Source organism: Aspergillus candidus (assembly GCF_002847045.1).
Source record: "Aspergillus candidus strain CBS 102.13 unplaced genomic scaffold BDW47scaffold_13, whole genome shotgun sequence".
NCBI classification, from domain to species: Eukaryota; Fungi; Ascomycota; class Eurotiomycetes; order Eurotiales; family Aspergillaceae; genus Aspergillus; species Aspergillus candidus.
The window spans coordinates 201820-220888 of NW_020194018.1; the positions used below are offsets into that span (position 1 = coordinate 201820).

The window sequence follows — 19069 nt, forward strand, 5'->3', positions numbered from 1 at the left end:
GTTCTACTGTTGAGCAGTGGTATACTACAGCTATCGTTAGTAGCCATTACTTGAAACTAAAGCAGGTCAGTTTCACTCAAACCCTTCTTTTTCTAGAAAAAAAGAAACCCACCACCTCCTACCCCACCTTCCTGCAAAGACTATCTACAACCCAAGATTCAAAATTTCTAACCACCAACCCACCCAACAACAGCAATCAACAAACCCAACAGCCCCTCCTCAGAAAACAAAATAAACATATAAAGAAAATGACCGACCCAACAACTACAATCGACGTCGACCTCGACATCCAAGAAATCCTCCTCGCAGCCTCCCAACACGACATCCCCAAACTCCGCCGTCTAATCCGCCTCACAGCCGGCGTCGCCAACCCCGCCAACGTCAAGGATCCAGAAACGGGATTCTCCCCGCTCCACGCTGCCATTTCCGCCTGTGAGCCTGACGAGGAAGACGATGCCGTGAACGGCGCCGCCGAACAAGCGGAGAAAGAGAAGAAAAGCGCGGCCGAGTCCGGGGCAGAGACGGTCAAGTTCCTTTTGCAGGAGGGCGCGATCTGGAATGATCTTGATCTGAATGGCGAGACGCCTGGGTGTGTGGCGAGGAGGTTGGGGCTGACTGAGATGTATGAGATGGTGGTTGATGCGGGGGTTAGGGCGGAGTTGCTTTTGAATCGGTTGGATGGGTACGAGGAGATTGAGGAGGAGGTTGATGGTGATGGTGACGAGCAAGAAGAGGGTGCTGCGGACACGGAGTCGGCTGCGCCGGTGCCAACACAGGACGAAGAAGCGCTGCAGTTGGTGGAGGCCGGGGAGGCCGCAGAGGCAGACGCAGACGTGACGCAGGCGCGCTACCTCGACTCGAACCTCACCTTCCAGAACGACCGACTGATCGACGCCGACCGCAACGGGGTAATGATGGCGTGGGAAAGCGACATCATGAAAAAGAGCGCCGCGAAGCTGCTCCCTACGCCCGGTCTGCGGGTGCTCAACGTCGGACACGGGATGGGCATCGTGGACCAGTTCCTGCAGGACCGTCAGCCCGCAGAGCACCACATCATCGAGGCGCACGCGGACGTGGTCGCCGAGATGAAGCGGCGTGGGTGGGCCGAGAAGCCCGGGGTGCGCATCCACGAGGGCCGGTGGCAGGATGTATTGCCGGCGTTGGTGGCGGACGGGGAGATGTTCGACGCGGTGTACTACGATACGTTTGCGGAGTCCTATGGGGATTTCCGGGAGTTCTTTACGGAGCAGGTGATTGGGTTGCTGGAGCAGGAGGGACGGTGGAGTTTCTTCAATGGGATGGGGGCGGATCGGCAGATTAGTTACGATGTTTATCAGAAGGTGGTGGAGATGGATCTGTTTGAGGCGGGCTTTGATGTCGAGTGGGAAGAGATTGAGGTGCCGAAGCTGGAGGGTGAGTGGAGTGGTGTGCGCAGGGCGTATTGGATGGTGGATCATTATCGCTTGCCGTTGTGTAAGTATATGGATTAGTTCATTCTGGGGGGATTGGATGTTATAGATGGTTATGATATTCCATGTCTTGACAATGGACGGAATTGGACTTGATTCTACACATACAGGGTCACCCGGTCGTTGGTACACACATGTCTACCAAACATGCTACACGCCAGGAAAACGATATAATGCTGCCACTGGGCTTGTTCTATGTTAGACCGGCCTCCCTCCATCACCGTAGATAAATACTAAAACGCCGTATATGCAATCAACCAAGGGATCCTGCCGCTCGGGTTTCTGCAATGCAAGTCGATGGGATACAGAAATCAAACCACTCGCTCAAGTGTTCACGATAACTCCCTCTATACATAAATCAAAAGAAAAGAAAAGAGAACCCCAGTCTAGTCTTATCATATACAATTATCGAGCCCCACCGCTAAAGCTGGATCAGATCGACTTCGGAGAAATCTGGCGGACTGCGGCTGAATATGGTGCGGCATTTGCCGTCTAGCGCCTGGTATTCGTTGCTGATCCAGATATGCTTGCTAAATCGTTGCGTGCGGTAGATCTCGTCGTCGCTAACGCCCAGATCATCGCGGGGAATCCAGATCACGGGCCGTTTGGCACGGAGGGCATCGTGCTGGAAGGCTCGTTGAACCAGCTGATCGCGCTCGTCGGGTGTCAGATCCTCGAGCTCGTCTTGAATTCCGGCAAACAGCGCGCGGCCTGCGCGATGCGGAGAGGGGTCTTGTGATTCTGCATCCTGCGCTACATCCTCTTGGATACGCTGTATGGTCGGGACCGACGTACTTGAGCTATTGCCAAAGTACTTCGATCGTTGGTTTGGAGACCGATCGACCCAAGATTGCCGCCTAGGCATCAAGCGCGCCGGGCTGGCCTCTGTCTGGCTATTTCCCCGCCCCGCGTCGGACTCGATCTGCTTCATTTCAATCTCGGGCGTCAACCCGCTGGCTTGTCGTTCTGGGGCCCACCGAGACTGGACAGCATCCGATTCGTCATCATCACTGGCCAACCCAAGCCGTGTCCGTTGAGCACGCTCAAACTCCTCATCCCGACGAACAGCATCATCCTCCAGCGTGATAGGCAGATATCGGATTAGCGGCCCAAAGGCCTCATTCAGCAAAATCTGATATCCGATGGTGAGGACGAGGACGACGATCATACAGATCGCTTGGCCCTCGCAGGCAACGGTGCCATCCACGTCGCGGACGAGGAAGAAGAGGCCGATCAGGGCCACTTCCATCACGTAGATCCCAGTAAATAACTGGTTGATAGCCCGAGGGAACAACAGCCCGCCCGTGTCGAATCGAAACTTGGTCACGTAGAGGGTGTTGTACCGGTAGACAAACCAAAACAGGCCAAAGGTGAGCACGTTGAACACCATAATCAAGGGCGAGATGACGCAGTAGATCAGGCCAATCGACGCGAGTGTAGTGTAGACCGGGAAGAAGGTCCCCCACTGCATCTGGTTCAAGTTGGTGGTTCGGGCCCACTTCGTCCTGGCGGTCGAGTCAAACATCGGCCCGAAAATGAACCAGCTCACCAGATTGACAATCTGCACCAGTGCACCCGCGCTCACCGACATGGCCTGCAGGATCATGTATGAGAAGAAATAGTTGCTGGACAGGGGAATGTTCTGAGCCAAGAGCTCCGGCCACGAAGTGACGTTGGTCACGTTGTTGATGATCGTGGAAAAACTGGATGAGACCGCAACCACCAAGAACAGCTGGACAAACATAAACGCAAAGTAGTAGTTCTGGACCGTGAGTTCCACACCCATGCCGGTGTGAAGGCCTTGCGCACGACACAGAAAACGCAGCATGAGGGGGAGCAACGCCATCAGGATTGCGAGAAAGAGGGCAGGCAGGATACCTTGAATGGCAGAGACCAGCCAGTCGGGTAAGGTGGAAAGCCAAGCGAGCCAGGTGAAAGCATCCTGCAGGTAGGCCAATTGCGAAAGCAATCCCGTAAACGCCACGGGGAACGCCCACCCGATGACCATCCCGCAAACGAGTGTGAGGATGCCAAAGGTTCGCAGATAACGCTCCCACCATCTGAGCGACATGTTGTCCCAGATGACGTCGTCCGGCGAGATTTCCACGATCCGGGGCGCCATCTGTTTAGGCGTATGGTGGCTGACGGCCTGGCACGCCATATGTGCCGCCACCTGGTGGTTGAACTGGATAAAGGCCGAGTTCATCAGGGGAAACTTTTCGGGGTTTTGTTGGTCGATCTCGATTTCCAAATTCAGACGAGCGAGCTCCTTTCGACAGTGGTCGATGGTGTCCACCTTCTTCCCCATGAGCCAGAGGGAGGGCATCCAGCTGATCCCGAATATCGGCAGGCGCATGGTCTCGCGGTCCTTGTCTTTGAGGTACGTCTTCCACGCTGGCTCCCCAAAGTCTTCCTTGTCAAAGTCCGGGTTGTACGCAGCCGGATACTCATCTTCAGACACTTTCCGTTCTTTTCGATCGCTCTGGGTGTCCGCACGACTCTTCTCGCGGGCCACTGATTCCATCGAAGACTCGTCCTGTTCATACCCGGATACTTCCTCCACGTTCGTCGGTGTCTCGGGGGCGGTCAGGGGAAGTTCATCGGGCTCCGTCTTGTTGCTCACTTTCGAATTATTTGAGAGCCGGGTCTTCCACAAGGGCGGCCTGGATTTTGTGTTTGGCGGCGTCGCCGAAGTGCTTGGTCGGTCATCCTGTTCGTTGTTTTGAAACGGATCCATGTCATCCGCCATTGTTTCCGGCCATGAGCGCGACTTGCGCCGACCCGTATCATTCGACACTTCTTGGGGTTGGGGGGAGCTATGAGCCCGCCCCTGGGCGCCTTCCGAGCCGCCCGAGGTCCCATCCGTCTTCTTGAAACCCCCAAAAACGGATTTCCCGAGATTTCCCACCCCGTGACCAACTGCTCCCGCGGCCGCCATAGCGGGATCGAGGGGGTTCAGCCGCTTCCAGCCCCCGGTGTCGGAGGCGTGCGACGAAGATTGGTCACGGTGCAGGACCTCGTTGAGGGTATGGGCTTGGTGTGGATCACCGGAGCTAATACCAGCCTCCATTGCGAGACGGGATGCTTTTCGATCCGCGGCCTCCTTTTCTTTTTTCTGGACCTCAGCCGCACTTTTCCCCTCCTTTTTCGCCGCCGCCTTGGCCTGTTTTAACTGGGCTTTTTTGCATTTGATTACTAGTTGGGTCTCAGCGGCTTCGAGTGTCAAAGCCAGGGCATCCCTTTCTTTCACCTTTTCATTCAAATCATCAAAATTCCGGTTGATCCAAATGTTGCGGATCCCACCGGGGAAGACATCGTAGAGTGAATCGAGGGCGTCCACCGAAAGCCAGCGTTCCGGGATGGCGGTCACTAGAACCGTGGTCGCCGATGCACGGAGTCGATGTTGAGGAGACGTCAGGTAAGCCTGGCGTAGACGGATATAGCCCCGCAGCTCGTCGAAGAACACGGCACAGACATAGATGACGACAATGACGGCGATAACCAGATGGCCCCAATAACGATGGGAGTGCTCCGGGGCGACATTGCCCCAGGAGAGTCGATCCATACCCGTAACATTCCAGCGTGGACCGCTATCCGTGCCATTTTTGTACGTCTGGTCCTTGCCGTCGACCTTGTTGAGGGGAAGAAGAATGGGTAGGATCAGCAAAGCCAAAGGTAGGAAGATTTTGAGAAGCATGCGTAGGTATCGCAAAAAGAAGTAGGCGTCGAGACCGCATTTCTGGATAAACTCGGAGCTGGAGGTACGGAAGACGGGAACGACCCATCGAAAGAGCCCCGATGGCGACGGTTCGGTACGTTCTCTGTCGGGGACCAAATATGTCCTGGGTTGACTATGAAGAAGCAATGCACGGTTAGCGATGTTGGGCCGCTTCAAGATCCACCAGGGTACCAAGGAACTCACTAGATGCGGGTCAATTTTCCTTTCAGCAGCATAAATAGAATGAATTCGACGGCAAAGACAACGATCGCCGTCGCTAATGACGCGAGGAAGGTGTTAATCGAGACTCCCGCGCTTTTCTGACCGGTATGGCCTGCCTCCTCCAGGGCGGAACCCAGGTCCTTCGAGATGTTCGACATGTTCGACATGGTGATTGCAAAGGTAGTCCCCACGGGGGTGGACTCAAACGGGTGACGGAGACAGTCGGATTAAAGAAGACCAAGTCCTACACCCAGATACAAGTAAGGGAGGTGAGACCATGCATCACGCGGTTCGAGTGTTGGATCGATTTGAATGGTGGAAAAAGAAGGACAAAAATTTGAGGCGATCAATTCAGCAACACAGGCAGCGTCACCCTGAAGTAATTGAGTAACCAGGAGCGCGGAAATGGGTAAATTTCCAGAATAGAAAAAAAAAAAGAAAAGAAAAGAAATAGAAAGGAAAAGAAGAAGACAAAAGACGGAGAAAAGGAAGGAAAAGAATAGAGAAGCCTAAGAGGAGACAAATCACCACGCCACTACAAAGGGTAAAAGGCAGGGTTATCAACAAAGGACATGACAGCAGTGGCACCAACTATTAAGTCCTTTCAACCACTCAGAAACCGAGATGATGCCAAGTCTAGTGTGAAGAAGCGCCGTTATTTGTGGAAAAGGGTTGGGTCTTTGGTCAACTTGCAATGGGATCCAGGAAAAGGGGATGATCGTTCCAATTGGGCTCGAAATGACATCAAGCGCCTGCTGAAACTAGACGGTTGGCGCTTGCTTAAACCCTTTTGGCTCAAGGGCGGTCTTCCCTAATGTTGTGATTTTCCTGTGATCCTTTGTGTAGGATTTCTGGGCGCTAATAGAGGTCGTCGCACCTTTGTTAGTTAATTATAGCGATCTTTTCTTTGATCTCCAAGATCATATTTGATTGTCCCCGAGTATTTCCTGTTTGTGGGGAGTCAACATATTACCACAATCGGTCCCTGATTGTTCCCCTTCGGGTTTAGCCTCCTGGTCCCTCGTGTTTTTCTCTTGGGTTACTTCGTTCCTGGATCTATCGAGAAACGACTGGACCGTTGGGATCCCGCTTTGTTCGGGCTTGTAGCTGAGTAAGGTCAGGGATTAATGGAGAAGAGCAGCTGCATATGTGAGACGAAACATTGACGCTCTCTAACGAATCCTGAACCACAAAGTAGGGATGTGATCTTGAGATGTAGTAGTAAGGGGAAGGACCTCCTATTATAGATTGAGATGAACTGACAGGTCTTATATTCTTCTATCTGGATGAAAATATACATCTATCCACTTACAGCATTGATAGCGACCGGTTCATCTCAAAGACCAAAACACTACAATATAGAAAGAAGAACGGAAACGTCAATTAGCAGGCTACACATGAGATGGAGACCTCCCGAGGCCAATCTATACCGCACAGCATAGATCTGAAACAGTAAATCCAGTTTGTCATTTCAATCAAGTTGATCCGGTGGACGTTTCTTGGATAGCCGATCGTGTCTCAGATGGTTTCAATAAATATCCCATTGATGTTGAACCTCGCACGAATCAATGATAGGCTTGGTAGTAGACAAAACAACGAGTACACGACCATATATACAGGACACACTGCTCGCGTACTAAAACCCCCTCCTATAATTCCACACGTGATGCCGACAGACAACTGTACAACAGCAGAGCATGGTACAAAGATCTGACGTCGAGACCGGCATTCAAGAGCTGGATCATGCAGCAGCGGGGATCAGAACGCCGGCGGTAAACTTAAAAGATGGATCAGCGTTGGACGTCCCCTCGCTACGTGATCATCCCAGGGTATGGAGTAGATTCGTACTTTTTCGTACTTTGAGAATCTATCTTGAACCGCATCCAGTAGAGCCATGGTGTTTCATGTCTGCAAGGATGAACTCCTCCATACCCCGGGGGTTTCTCTTTGATGGTTCGTCGATGCCTGCCAAATCAGGCCAGATAAACAGGGGAACACTCGGCCTGAACCATGGATGCCTGATCAACCACTCGAGTGCTGATTGGACGCCACATGGAGGCGGTGCAGGAAACGAGGCAGACGCTTACATAAGGGATCTCCAAATATCACGTGACGTGAATGACCATCGCGTCGGCCCAAAGAGGAAACCACTTAACGCGTCCACGGCGGTCTGGGTCGCGTCGGACGCGTTGAGCTCCAACATGAAAAATTACTGAGGCGGAGATTGAGCCACAATCGATCAATCTCAATCTCCATTCCAACGTCAACTCGTCCCTTGGCCGCTCTCCCTTCCATCCCACCACCCCTTTGCTTCCTTTATTTCCTATACCCCCCACAGGATTCTCTCGAGATTATTTGTCAGTGTTAGAAAAAAACAGACCAAGCAGCAATTCGTCCTTTAGGACCGACTCTCCATGTCTTCACCGGCCTCCTCCCGTCGAAGGGGTCGCCCAACGAGGGACTCGGCCACCGATTCTCCTGCCCGCTCGACTCGCTCTCGCCAGCAACCCCAGACTAGCAGTCCAACTCCCGGAGGAGATGACCAGTTGCAGACAACCCCTCGTGCTTCGAGACGCATCAGGGGTGAAGCGGCCGTGCCGTCGTCGTCTCCCATGTTCTTCCAATCCTCGCCGTCGAAAGCAAACAGCAGTGCTGCTCAGACCCCGGACGTCAGGATGGATGAACCGAGCTCACCAGTGCGAGCGCCCTCGTCGATGAATGACGGGGAGACCACACCACGGGGGAATGGACAGGCTATGAGAGGTAAATAAGATTAAGATCCTGACATGGCCCCTACTCACTAACCGCCGAACAGATTCGTCGCCCATTCGATACATGTCGAGCTCCAGCCCCACGCGTGCACACAGCCGTCCAGTGGGACGATCTGATATCCCCAGCAGCAGTAGTGGCCTGTTTGTGTCGTCCCGCTCCGCAACCGGTGGCCAGCGCACCGCGCCCCGCCGTAATGATCTTGACGCGGGTGGCTTCGGCTCTACCCCCAGCCGTCGACGCAGGGTCTTCGTCGATGCTAACGGCATGCCGGCCGGCACTGACGAGCCTCAGTCCGACGCGACGTTCTCCAACATTCACCCGGATACCTCGGAGGCTGAAGCCCTCGGTGGCAGCTCGACCCGTGTGATCTGGGGTACGAATATCTCGATCCAGGACTCTATGTCGGCATTCAAAAGCTTCCTCTACAACTTTGCCACTAAATACCGACTATGGGGGGATGGGGCCAGTGATGACGAGACCCGCCGTATGGGAGATGCGGCCGAGGTGAAGGAGTACATTAACATGCTGAACGTGATGCGTCAACTGGGTGTCACTAGCATGAACTTGGACGCCCGGAACCTCAAGGCCTACCCGTCGACACTCAAGCTGTGGCATCAGCTGCATGCTTACCCCCAGGAAATCATTCCTCTGATGGATCAGACCGTGAAAGACGTCATGGTGGAGCTAGCGATCAAGGAGGTGGAACGTCTGAGGACTCACTCCCAGCGCAATCAGAATCATTCGAGGGATCTGAGCTCGGCTCCTCCCGCCCCCAGCTCCGATGCGCTGAGCGAGACGGGCCGGATGCCTCAGACCGAGATTCCCGATTTGGTGGGAGAAGTCGAGACCAAGGCCTTCAAGGTCTTGCCATTCGGCCTCGACTCCACCGTGAACATGCGAGAGCTTGATCCCGCTGGTATGTCATACTCTTTTCCGGAGACGCCCCGATGGCTATGCTAATATCGAGCACAGACATGGACAAGTTGGTCAGCATCAAGGGCTTGGTCATTCGAGCCACTCCTATTATTCCCGACATGAAAGAAGGTATGTTGTACAGCACTCCTTGTAGACAGGGCGCGACTAATTCCGCACAGCCTTTTTCCGTTGCCAGATGTGCAATCACTCGGTCCAGGTGGACATTGACCGAGGAAAGATCGCGGAGCCCACCATCTGCCCTCGGCAAGTCTGCCAGGAGAAGAACTCCATGCAGATCGTCCACAACCGCTGCACATTCGCCGACAAACAGGTCATCAAGCTACAGGAGACACCCGATAACGTTCCGGACGGCCAGACCCCTCACTCGGTTTCGCTCTGTGTGTACGACGAGCTGGTGGATATCTGCAAAGCGGGCGACCGAGTCGAGGTCACCGGCATCTTCCGGTGCAACCCGGTGCGCGTAAATCCTCGCCAGCGGACCCAGCGAGCTCTCTTCAAGACCTACGTCGACGTGCTGCATGTTCTCAAGACCGATCGCAAGAAGCTGGGCGTCGACGTCTCAACCATCGAGCAGGAACTGTCGGAGCAGACCGCCGGTGATTCCGAACAGACTCGCAAGATCTCCGCCGAGGAGGAAGAGAAGATCAAGCGGACCTCCACCCGTCCCGACGTCTACGAACTCCTGGCGCGCTCCGTGGCTCCGAGTATCTACGAGATGGACGACGTGAAGAAGGGTATCCTCTTGCAGATGTTCGGTGGCACCAACAAATCTTTTGAGAAGGGCGGGAGCCCCCGGTATCGCGGTGATATCAACATCCTCCTGTGCGGTGATCCCTCCACCTCCAAGTCCCAGCTTCTCCGCTACGTCCACAAGATCGCGCCTCGAGGTGTCTATACCAGCGGTAAGGGTTCCTCCGCCGTTGGTCTTACGGCCTACGTGACGCGTGATCCGGAAACGCGCCAGATGGTGCTCGAATCCGGTGCCCTGGTTCTCTCCGATGGTGGCATCTGCTGTATCGACGAGTTCGACAAGATGAACGAATCGACCCGGTCGGTTCTCCACGAAGTGATGGAGCAGCAGACCGTGTCTGTCGCCAAAGCCGGTATCATCACGACGCTGAACGCCCGAACCAGCATCTTGGCCTCCGCCAACCCGATTGGCAGCAAATACAACCAAAGTCTTCCGGTGCCGCAGAACATCGACCTGCCGCCCACCCTCCTGTCGCGTTTCGACCTGGTTTACCTGGTTCTGGACCGCGTGAACGAGCAAGAAGACCGCCGGCTGGCCAAGCATTTGGTCAACATGTACCTGGAGGACCGACCCGAGAATGCCAGCGAGGAAGAGATCCTGGTAAGTATCTTCCCTCTGTTCCCGCAACAGACCCCGAGCCAGATTGCTGACTATGGAATGAACAGCCCATTGAGTTCCTCACCGCCTACATCACGTATGCCAAAGCCAACATTCACCCCAAACTGACCCCCGCCGCGGGAAGCGCCCTCTCCGACGCCTACGTGAGCATGCGTCGCCTCGGCGATGACATCCGGTCAGCTGACCGTCGCATCACCGCCACAACCCGCCAGCTGGAATCGATGATCCGACTGTCCGAGGCGCACGCCCGCATGAGGCTGTCCCCCGAAGTGACCGCCGACGACGTGGAGGAGGCCGTCCGTCTGATCCGGTCGGCCATCAAGGCGTCAGCCACAGACTCCCGGACGGGCCTGATCGACATGGGGCTGCTGACGGAGGGCACCAGTGCCAGCGAGCGGCGCAACAAGGAAGCCCTGAAGCGCGGCATCATGGGAATGATCGACGAAGTGGGCAGTGGCGGCACCGCTCGCTGGGCGGATCTCTACCGCACTCTGAACGAGAAGAGCGACGGGCTGGACGGCGGCGTGTTTACCGACGCGGTGCGGGCGCTGGAGTCCGAAGGCGCCGTCCACGTGCTGGGCGAAGGGGCGCGGAGGAGCATCCGACGGGTTGGGATTACCCTTCAATAAGAATGACCTGCGATCGCCTGGTGATGAGACCACGATGAAACGGACTACATTAATATCAAACATTGAACTTGGATCTTGGTTCGGGGTGTATTCAAGAGTTGATTACTTAGAAGTAAATGGGATTGATTGAACTCTCACTTGGATGTCGGGGTCTGGGCTTGAAAGGCTGAGACACCACCAGTAGCTCTGTAGTAGACCTTGCCTTGCGAGGACGCACCCATGGACGGGAGGCGTTCCGGCGCCACACGTGACTCCCTGGCGTGTGTCTCAGGGCAGGCAGTGCCCAATCCTCGACACTCCCGGCGGGCGCCTCCAAGACTTGTTGACGCATCGTCGATCCCAGCGCAAGGGTATGCTGCAAAACCCCTGGCTCATTGTCAATTTAAACGTAAGCTGACGGATTGGCAGGAGGCAGAACCAGCTGGACATTTGGGGTATGATTTTCGATATGAAAGGGAGATACTAACATTAGGCTTCTTTAAGTACAAAGTCTAGTATGTATAACTGACTATAGTAATTGGATCCAATTAAATCTCGGTTGTATAAAATAACTCTAATTTAAAGAGTCTCCATCGGGACAGTCAAATACAGTGAATACGATAGATTACAGAGGATACAATACCACCACCCGAACCCGACCGGGGATGGCGTCATCCAAGAGGTTTCCCTAGCGGGCGCATGCACGACTGACTGGCTGAGAGACGCCGGCCGAGTCGGTGGATTTGGGGCCAAGAGGTCTCCATGACAAGGGTCCGCCAGTATCTTGTTGTTTTTACCTAAGTTTGAGCTTTCAGATGTCACTGAGATGGTCGAAAAAGTGCTCTGTATCTATCTGCAGCACTGGAGCAACGGACACTCTGGTAAAGCTGGTATCTGACAAATACAGAAACTGGTACTTCATTTGCGGTGAAGGACGCACCCAAATGCAAGTACTCGCTGTAACTATCGAGGGAATCGTCCATCTCCACCATGGTCCATATACCTGCAGGAGCCACTCTTTTCGCTCCTTACCCACTTGTTCCGCAGTCATCTGGAGCCGTTCTTCAGTCGGGGAGTGCTTTGCTCATTCATCTTTTCGTCTACCTGCACTAGGGACTTGGGATTTACTTGGGATTTACTACTATTCTCCACTGGTTTCCACCCAAGTCAAGCTTGCGCGCACTTCCTTCTTCATCGCTTTCTTTCTCTTCCCCTCCTCCAATTCTCTATTCGCGTCTCCTCACCATGCCCCGTCTAGCTCGATAAGACTGCTTTCTCTCGCCAATTTCATTCTTAACACACATCCGACCTGACCTCGATTCTCACATCCTGAAATCATATTTCTCGCTAATACGCAGGGACCAGCGTCCCTAGCCCGCCATCATGAAGTAAGCTCTCACTCCCCATCTCACAAGCCCGCCGCCCGCACCACCTTTCGTTACTAAACAATCTCTGTCCCCCAGATTCGGCGAACACCTCCGCTCCTCCATAATCAAGGAGTTCTACTGGTACTACATCGCCTACGACGACCTCAAAAAAGCTCTCAAAACCGAATACGTCACCGACCCGACCCCCGAATGTCCCAAACCCGACCGCAAGCCCTGGACGGAAGACGACGAGAAGAACTTCGTGGGCCTGCTCGAGAGCGAGCTCGATAAAGTCTTCAACTTCCAGAAAATCAAGAGCGAGGAGATCGTCCGTCGCATTCAGGCTAGCGAGCAAGAGGTTTCCTCCGTCGTGGCCCGACTTGACAGGGCCTCGGACTCGTCGCGGAGAGGGAGCTCCGTCCGTGCGGGCGCCGGCGGCGCTCCTTCCGATGAGGATTTTTGGCTCCTGGAGCAGATGCTGAGTGACATCATTGCTGATGTGCATGATTTGGCCAAGTTCACGCAGCTGAATTATACGGGGTTTCAGAAGATTATTAAGAAGCATGATGTATGTGTCTTCTTTATTTATGCTATTAAAAGAGAAGAAGAAAAGAAAAAAAAAAAAAGCTAATGTCTTCTAGAAAGGAACTGGCTGGCATCTTAAGCCCGTCTTCGCGGCCCGCCTCAATGCAAAGCCCTTCTTCAAAGATAACTATGATGCCTTTGTTATCAAGCTCTCCAAACTATATGACCTCGTCCGGACGAAAGGCAAGCCCGTCAAAGGTGACTCGTCTGCGGGCGGTACGCAGCAGAATTTCGTCCGTCAGACGACCAAGTACTGGGTGCACCCTGATAATATCACGGAGCTCAAGCTTATTATCCTAAAGGTATGTATGTCTTCTACTGTGTGAACCAGGCAAATCTGACACTAAAACAGCACCTTCCTGTTCTCGTCTTCAATTCCCGCAAAGAATTCGAGGAGAAAGACACCGCCATCTCTTCCGTCTACTTCGACAACCCAGACACGTGGGAATTGTACATGGGGCGCTTGAAGAAAACAGAGGGTGCAGAAGCGATTCGGTTACGTTGGTACGGTGGCATGGAAAGCGATCAGATCTTCGTCGAGCGCAAGACGCATCGCGAGGATTGGACCGGAGAGAAGTCGGTCAAGGCGCGTTTCAGCTTGAAGGAAAAGTACGTGAATGCGTATCTGGCGGGTCGCATAACCGTCGAGAGCATCTTCGATAAAATGCGAAGGGAGGGCAAGAAGAGCGAAAGCGAGATCGACGACCTGGAGCAATTAGCCCGAGAGATCCAATATCGCGTGATCACCCGGCGGTTGAAGCCGGTCAACAGGACCTTCTACCATCGCACGGCCTTCCAGCTACCTGGAGATGCCAGAGTCCGCATCTCGCTCGACACCGAGCTTTCCATGATCCGAGAAGATAACATGGGCCGTCGGAGAGCGGGAGACAACTGGCGTCGCATGGATATTGGCGTCGACTTTCCCTTCTCCCAACTGCCCCCGGAAGATATCGAGCGATTCCCTTATGCTGTGCTTGAGGTCAAGCTCCAAACTCAGGCTGGGCAGGAACCGCCCATGTGGATTAGAGATTTGACCGCCAGTCATCTCGTGGAGGCCGTGCCCAAATACAGCAAATTCATCCACGGAACGGCGACCTTGTTCCCCGACCTTATCAATTTACTACCATTCTGGATGCCGCAGATGGATGTGGATATCCGGAAACCCACCAATCGTCGCTTTGGTATTCAACGGCCCTTGGCAAGTACTTCGTTATCGGCAAATGAAACCCAAGAGGATGATGAGTCGGACGATGACGACTTGGATGCGCGACAGGACACGACGAATGGACAGGCCCGCGAAGCGCCAGCAGTAGACCAAAGTCCCCCAAATGTTCTCTTCGCGGGCGCGGGCGGGAACGCTTTGGATATTGAGGAGCGCATCGCTGCTCAGCCTCTGCCGGGGGATGAAGACTACCCTTTGTACGATTCCGATGAAGAGTCTGTAGACTCCGATGAGCTGGAAGAAGCCCGTCGGGTGGGTGGGACGTACTACTACAAACAGCTGTTCAAACACTATTCTCACCGCATGGGACATGCTTTGGTGAACACGCTTCATGCTCTCACGCCACGCCCGAGACCGACGACCTTACCTCCCCCAGAAACCTCAGGTATCGCCGTGATAGGGAACCAGCGCAGCGTCAAGCGATTCGTGGCGCCCAAGGGCAAACGTAAGTTACCCCACCTAACTAGTACATCCTTCTGTGTTCAATTCTAACACACGCTCAGGTATCCACGTCCCCGTCCGCGTCGAACCCAAAGTCTACTTCGCCGCCGAACGAACCTTCCTCTCCTGGCTCGAATTCTCCATCCTCCTAGCCACAATCGCAGCAACCCTCCTCAACTTCGGCGACGACTACATCACATTCGGCTGTTCCTGGGCCTTCACAATCCTAGCCGCCATGTCCCTCGTCTACAGTCTGGTGCTGTACATCTGGCGCGTCGACAAGATCCGCAAGCGCCGCGACGTGAAGAGAGTGTACTATGAGAAATGGGGACCCACCGTCGTGGGCGTTGGACTGGTGGTGGTCATTCTGGTCAATTTTGGCTTGCGAGTCCGGCAGTCCGGGTTTGTTTCTGACGTTGGTCGACAGGGCGGGGTGGATATTGAGCCTGTGTTGGGGGGTGGCGAGTTATGATATTAGTATCTGCTGTACTTTGTTGTTTTGTTGATGGGTATCATTTGCCTAGCAGCGGGGACCAAAAGTATACTGAGAGCTGTGCTCTATCATTACGATGATATCATGGTAGCAGTACCCTGGAAAAACTCGGCCTGTACATCAAGACGCCCTCATCTACATAGCCTCTTCTCCATCGAGGGAGGGAAAAGCTCTTTCAACGGGCGATATTCAACCACGCGCCAAAACAGGAAAGCAGGGGTTTCTTACCAGTGCACTGTACAGCCGCATATTGCCGGCGAGCATAGTGACCATCACGACAATGCCATGTTGGTTTTGGGGGTCGATTCGGCAATATCGTCTATAACTGTGTATACGCATCTGTTGGCTACGCCAATGCTAGATTGTGAATACTGAGATAGCATTTACTATGGTTTTCGTACTCTGCGAGAGGATTGTTGTAATTCCTTTGGTTGTAGTATGTTGGTTGAATGGCTTTAGCTACCTATGTATGCTGGACCCCCAGCGGTAGTAACTGGGTGTCGTCTTGTTTCGGAACTATGAACTATTAACCGTATGTGGAATGAACGTTCGTCAAGAATATTATATGCTCGTTCAGTTGGGAATATCGGTAGATAGTAGATACGATAGGTAGGTAAAACATCGCCATGCGAGAAAAGTAATAGTACACGATCAAAACGCCCGTTATCCAGTGCATACAAGGATTCCATGCCAACATGGAATGAAATCGGAATGAATTCTACAGACAGACGGCCAAACCTGGCTTGCCAAAGATGTATAGAAAAAGCCACAGGGGGGGGGGATAGGTGAAATCAATATTCAAAATCATCATCCACGCCCTTCTTCCCTGCGTTCTCCTTCAGCACGGCCTCCTGCTTCCGATACATCTCCGCCACCGCTCGCGTGGATGTCGCCTCGTCGGGCTTCTTGTCATCGCGGGCTTTGATGAACCGCGGGAACCGAAGTGACACACCCTTGCCTCCGCCAGTCGTCCCGACGAATTCGTCCGCTGCGGCTTGGTACCGCGGGCTGAGGGTCAGGTCTGCTGTTTTGACTTCCCATACGAAGCGCGGCTCGAGCCACACGTCGGGCTGGTCTTTGGGGACGGTGGAGTGCGAGTAGAATGGCTTTGGGCGGTCGATGACGAGCGGGGATAGGGCCTTGTAGATCTCTTCGAGGGCGGCTTCGGAGAACCCCGTGCCGATGTTGCAGATTGTTTCGTAGGTCTGGGTGTTGGTGTTGTAGGCGGCGAGGAGGAATGCGCCGTAGACGGAGGTGCGTTTTCCTCGTCCGTGGTAGGCGCCCAGGACGACTAGGTCGAGGGAGTCGCCTACGCCGGCGAGGTAGTCTTTTTTGACCTTGAGCCAGTTTCGACTGCGTTTGCTCGGCTCGTAGCCGCTTTCTTCCGTGTCTAGCATTTTCACCATGAGGCCTTCGCAGGAGGCTTTGACGCTTTCGTCTAGGAGGGTTTGGATTTCGTCGACGGAGCTTGTGTTGCCGTATTGGGCGAATTGGAATTCTCCTTCCATGGGGTTGAAAGACTCGTGTAAGAGTTCTCGACGCTCCCGTAGGGACTTCTTCACTGTCGGCTGTTGAGGATTCGAGTCAGCAACTATCGATGGGATAGAGAGAACTAAAGAGTGGGGGGGGGGGGGGAACGTATTATCTTACCTCTCCATTGAGGAACAGGAGGTCAAACGCAAAGACGCACACCTTGACCTTGACGTCCTCCGCCTTGACATCCTTTCGCTTTCGAGTCATCAGCTGCTGGAATGGGAGGACCTTTTTATTGACCGTGTCCCAGGCAACAGTTTCGCAGTCCAGCACAAAACTCTTGACACCGCCCTTGATCCAACCATTAAGTTTCTCCAGCACGTCAGGGTACTTTTTCGACAAGTCTTCCGAGTTTCGGGAGAAGATGGCACTGAGCCCTTTGCTATCCTTCTGAAGAGTAGCCGTCGCTCCCGGGTAGTGTTGCACGGCCTCAGGGGCAACGTAGTGAATCTGGGCTCGTTCACCATCGTACTTGTATTCGCACGTGAAGTCTTTCCCTTCGAAGCGATCGAGCACTTCGGTAATAGACTTGGTCGGCTTCGCGAGCATGGGTTTGATGGGAATACCAGGCTGCAACTTGCAAACCTTACCCAAATTGGCCAAGCCATGTTCAAGCATAGCGGGGATGATAACCTCGTATGCAGGCAATTCGCTGTATACGGTTTTCAAGATCGCTTCCCCCTCAGTAATCTTTTCAGCAGAAGGGCTCTTTTCGCCTTTTACGGCCGCCTCATGTGCTACCACCGCCTGAGCAAGCGCGACTAGAACGGTCCTCTCCGCCAGTCCAAGTCTCAGTTTCCCTTCAAGAAACCGGACAATAAACTTTGCCTCACTGGGCCCACCCTTATCCTTTGTGATATCAATGCCTTTGCTGCCCTTTCCAGCGCTCTCCGCGTCTGCGGCAGAAAGAAGCTTTTTGATTCCGGACACCTTCTTTTCTTGGGAACCATGTCCTCCGGTCTTGGCGATGGCCAGGAGGCCTTCGTGCACACCTCTGACCGTCAGAGCCTTCGGTTTGAACATGGTGGGCTGGTTCGATCGGCTCTTGGCAGCCACCAACCCCAAATCACCGATCTCATGTTGGTCCGTCTTGATCACAGCCAAGCTTCGCCCGGTGCTCTCACCGATAGCTTTCATGATCAGCGACTCGCCAATTCCCAGCTCAATTCCGGCATAATCAGCTGCTAGCTTATTGATCATGAGTTGAACGGTCGGGAGCAGATCTTGGGGTGTCAGGCGAAGAACTTGTCGGAGGAATAGCGAGCAATGAGCCAGGATGATTAGACGTTTCGTAGTCATCTCAATGAGGGAGAAGGTTGTGCAAAGCGCTGCATACGGGACAGGTGCGCCAGGTTTCCAATCCGGGTAAGGTTCTTGCCCAGTCGCTTTCAAAGTCTCTTGTACTTTTTCAATTGTCCTCTTCATCAGCTCGGGTTTCTCTTCCTCTTCCTCCTCGGCTGCAGACTGTGCCTCTTCCTGTTCGGATTTATCGCTTTCAAGAGTCTCTTGTGCGGCTTCCTTCTTGACCGGGGACGGCGGGCTCGCCTTAACCGGGGCTGCGGCATTCTTGGATTTCTTCGGCGATGGAGCTTTGTTCTTTCGGGGAGACTGAGCTGCAGCGTCCGGGCTCTTGCGTCGTCTCTTTGGCGCAGGTTGAACATCCTCCTCGTCGCTTTCCTCCTTCATCTCCTTTTCATTTTTTGGCGCATTGTCGTCTTCGGGCGCTGACGATGCACTCGGTTTCGAACTGTCCGAGTCCTTCATCTCCACGTCATCGTCGTGCTGCCTATCCTCAGGCGATTGGTTTTCAGCGTCGGCTATGTCCTTCTGCGATTTGCCTTTCCCCCCGAAGGACAGGGTAGATTGCTTCTTGGGGGCATCTTTGGGGCCATCCGCATTGGAACCAAAAAACCTCCTATATCGCAGAATAAATTAGCACATTTTTGTTCTATGTACCAGCCCAGGTGACAGTCTTATATAGATCATATATCGACGCACCCGAGAGTCAGCTGGGGGTCCCGAGCATACCCCAATGTAGCCTGTTTGCGGCCCTTATTTTCGGCCATGGTTATGATGGATAATGAACGAAGATCGTCCAATGCAGAGCGTCCTCTTCGTGACAGTAATGCGAGCTGTGTACGAGGAATCAGAGGGGCGGAATTGAAAACGCGTTGCTGGTTAGTATAACGGGTGGTAGGAAGTTTCCGCGCGCCGTGTAGTAGAGACGTCGGAACTATGGAACCACGGCGAAAGGGCATAGATGGGGTCCTATAAATATTCTCAATCTACAGCTCCATATCAGGCATCCAAGAGGAGAGACAAGGCTGGCAATGG

The 19069-nt window shown here is 53.8% G+C and overlaps 4 protein-coding genes across 4 annotated transcripts; 2 read left to right on the forward strand and 2 right to left on the reverse strand.

Annotated features, from left to right (window-relative positions):
• Nucleotides 1–2: 2 nt before the first annotated feature.
• Nucleotides 3–1690, forward strand: rmt2 (protein-arginine N5-methyltransferase). The gene is made up of 2 exons (XM_024817172.1): nucleotides 3–65; nucleotides 194–1690. Exon 2 carries the CDS (start codon nucleotides 249–251, stop codon nucleotides 1488–1490), a length of 1242 nt encoding a protein of 413 aa, XP_024673492.1. The 5' UTR covers nucleotides 3–65; nucleotides 194–248; the 3' UTR covers nucleotides 1491–1690.
• BDW47DRAFT_13086 (putative DUF221 domain protein) lies at nucleotides 1691–5772 on the reverse strand. Its single transcript, XM_024817188.1, has 2 exons — nucleotides 5392–5772; nucleotides 1691–5320 (listed from the first exon to the last, which is right to left on the reverse strand). The coding sequence occupies exons 1-2, from the start codon at nucleotides 5574–5576 to the stop codon at nucleotides 1891–1893; spliced, it is 3615 nt and encodes a 1204-aa protein (XP_024673493.1). The 5' UTR covers nucleotides 5577–5772; the 3' UTR covers nucleotides 1691–1890.
• A 2051-nt stretch (nucleotides 5773–7823) lies between these two features.
• BDW47DRAFT_116553 (vacuolar transporter chaperone 4) lies at nucleotides 7824–15181 on the forward strand (the record flags this gene model as incomplete). Its single annotated transcript, XM_024814950.1, has 10 exons — nucleotides 7824–8172; nucleotides 8225–9097; nucleotides 9154–9225; nucleotides 9276–10468; nucleotides 10534–11094; nucleotides 11226–11227; nucleotides 12558–13029; nucleotides 13103–13348; nucleotides 13399–14713; nucleotides 14772–15181. 10 exons carry the CDS (start codon nucleotides 7824–7826, stop codon nucleotides 15179–15181), a joined length of 5493 nt encoding a protein of 1830 aa, XP_024673494.1.
• An 812-nt stretch (nucleotides 15182–15993) lies between these two features.
• On the reverse strand, nucleotides 15994–18801 carry BDW47DRAFT_124476 (DNA ligase (ATP) CDC9; the record flags this gene model as incomplete). The annotated part of the gene is made up of 3 exons (XM_024816261.1): nucleotides 15994–16770; nucleotides 16853–18650; nucleotides 18734–18801. 3 exons carry the CDS (start codon nucleotides 18799–18801, stop codon nucleotides 15994–15996), a joined length of 2643 nt encoding a protein of 880 aa, XP_024673495.1.
• Between the last annotated feature and the right edge of the window lie 268 nt (nucleotides 18802–19069).

Bases quoted from the DNA above. Each gene is read 5' to 3' on its own strand.
- rmt2 (XM_024817172.1), top strand. From the start codon at position 249: ATGACCGACCCAACAACTACAATCGACGTCGACCTCGACATCCAAGAA.
- BDW47DRAFT_13086 (XM_024817188.1), bottom strand. From the start codon at position 5,576: ATGTCGAACATGTCGAACATCTCGAAGGACCTGGGTTCCGCCCTGGAG. The intron at 5,321-5,391 runs GTGAGTTCCTTG...GCTTCTTCATAG, and splicing joins GGAAAATTGACCCGCATCTA to TCAACCCAGGACATATTTGG.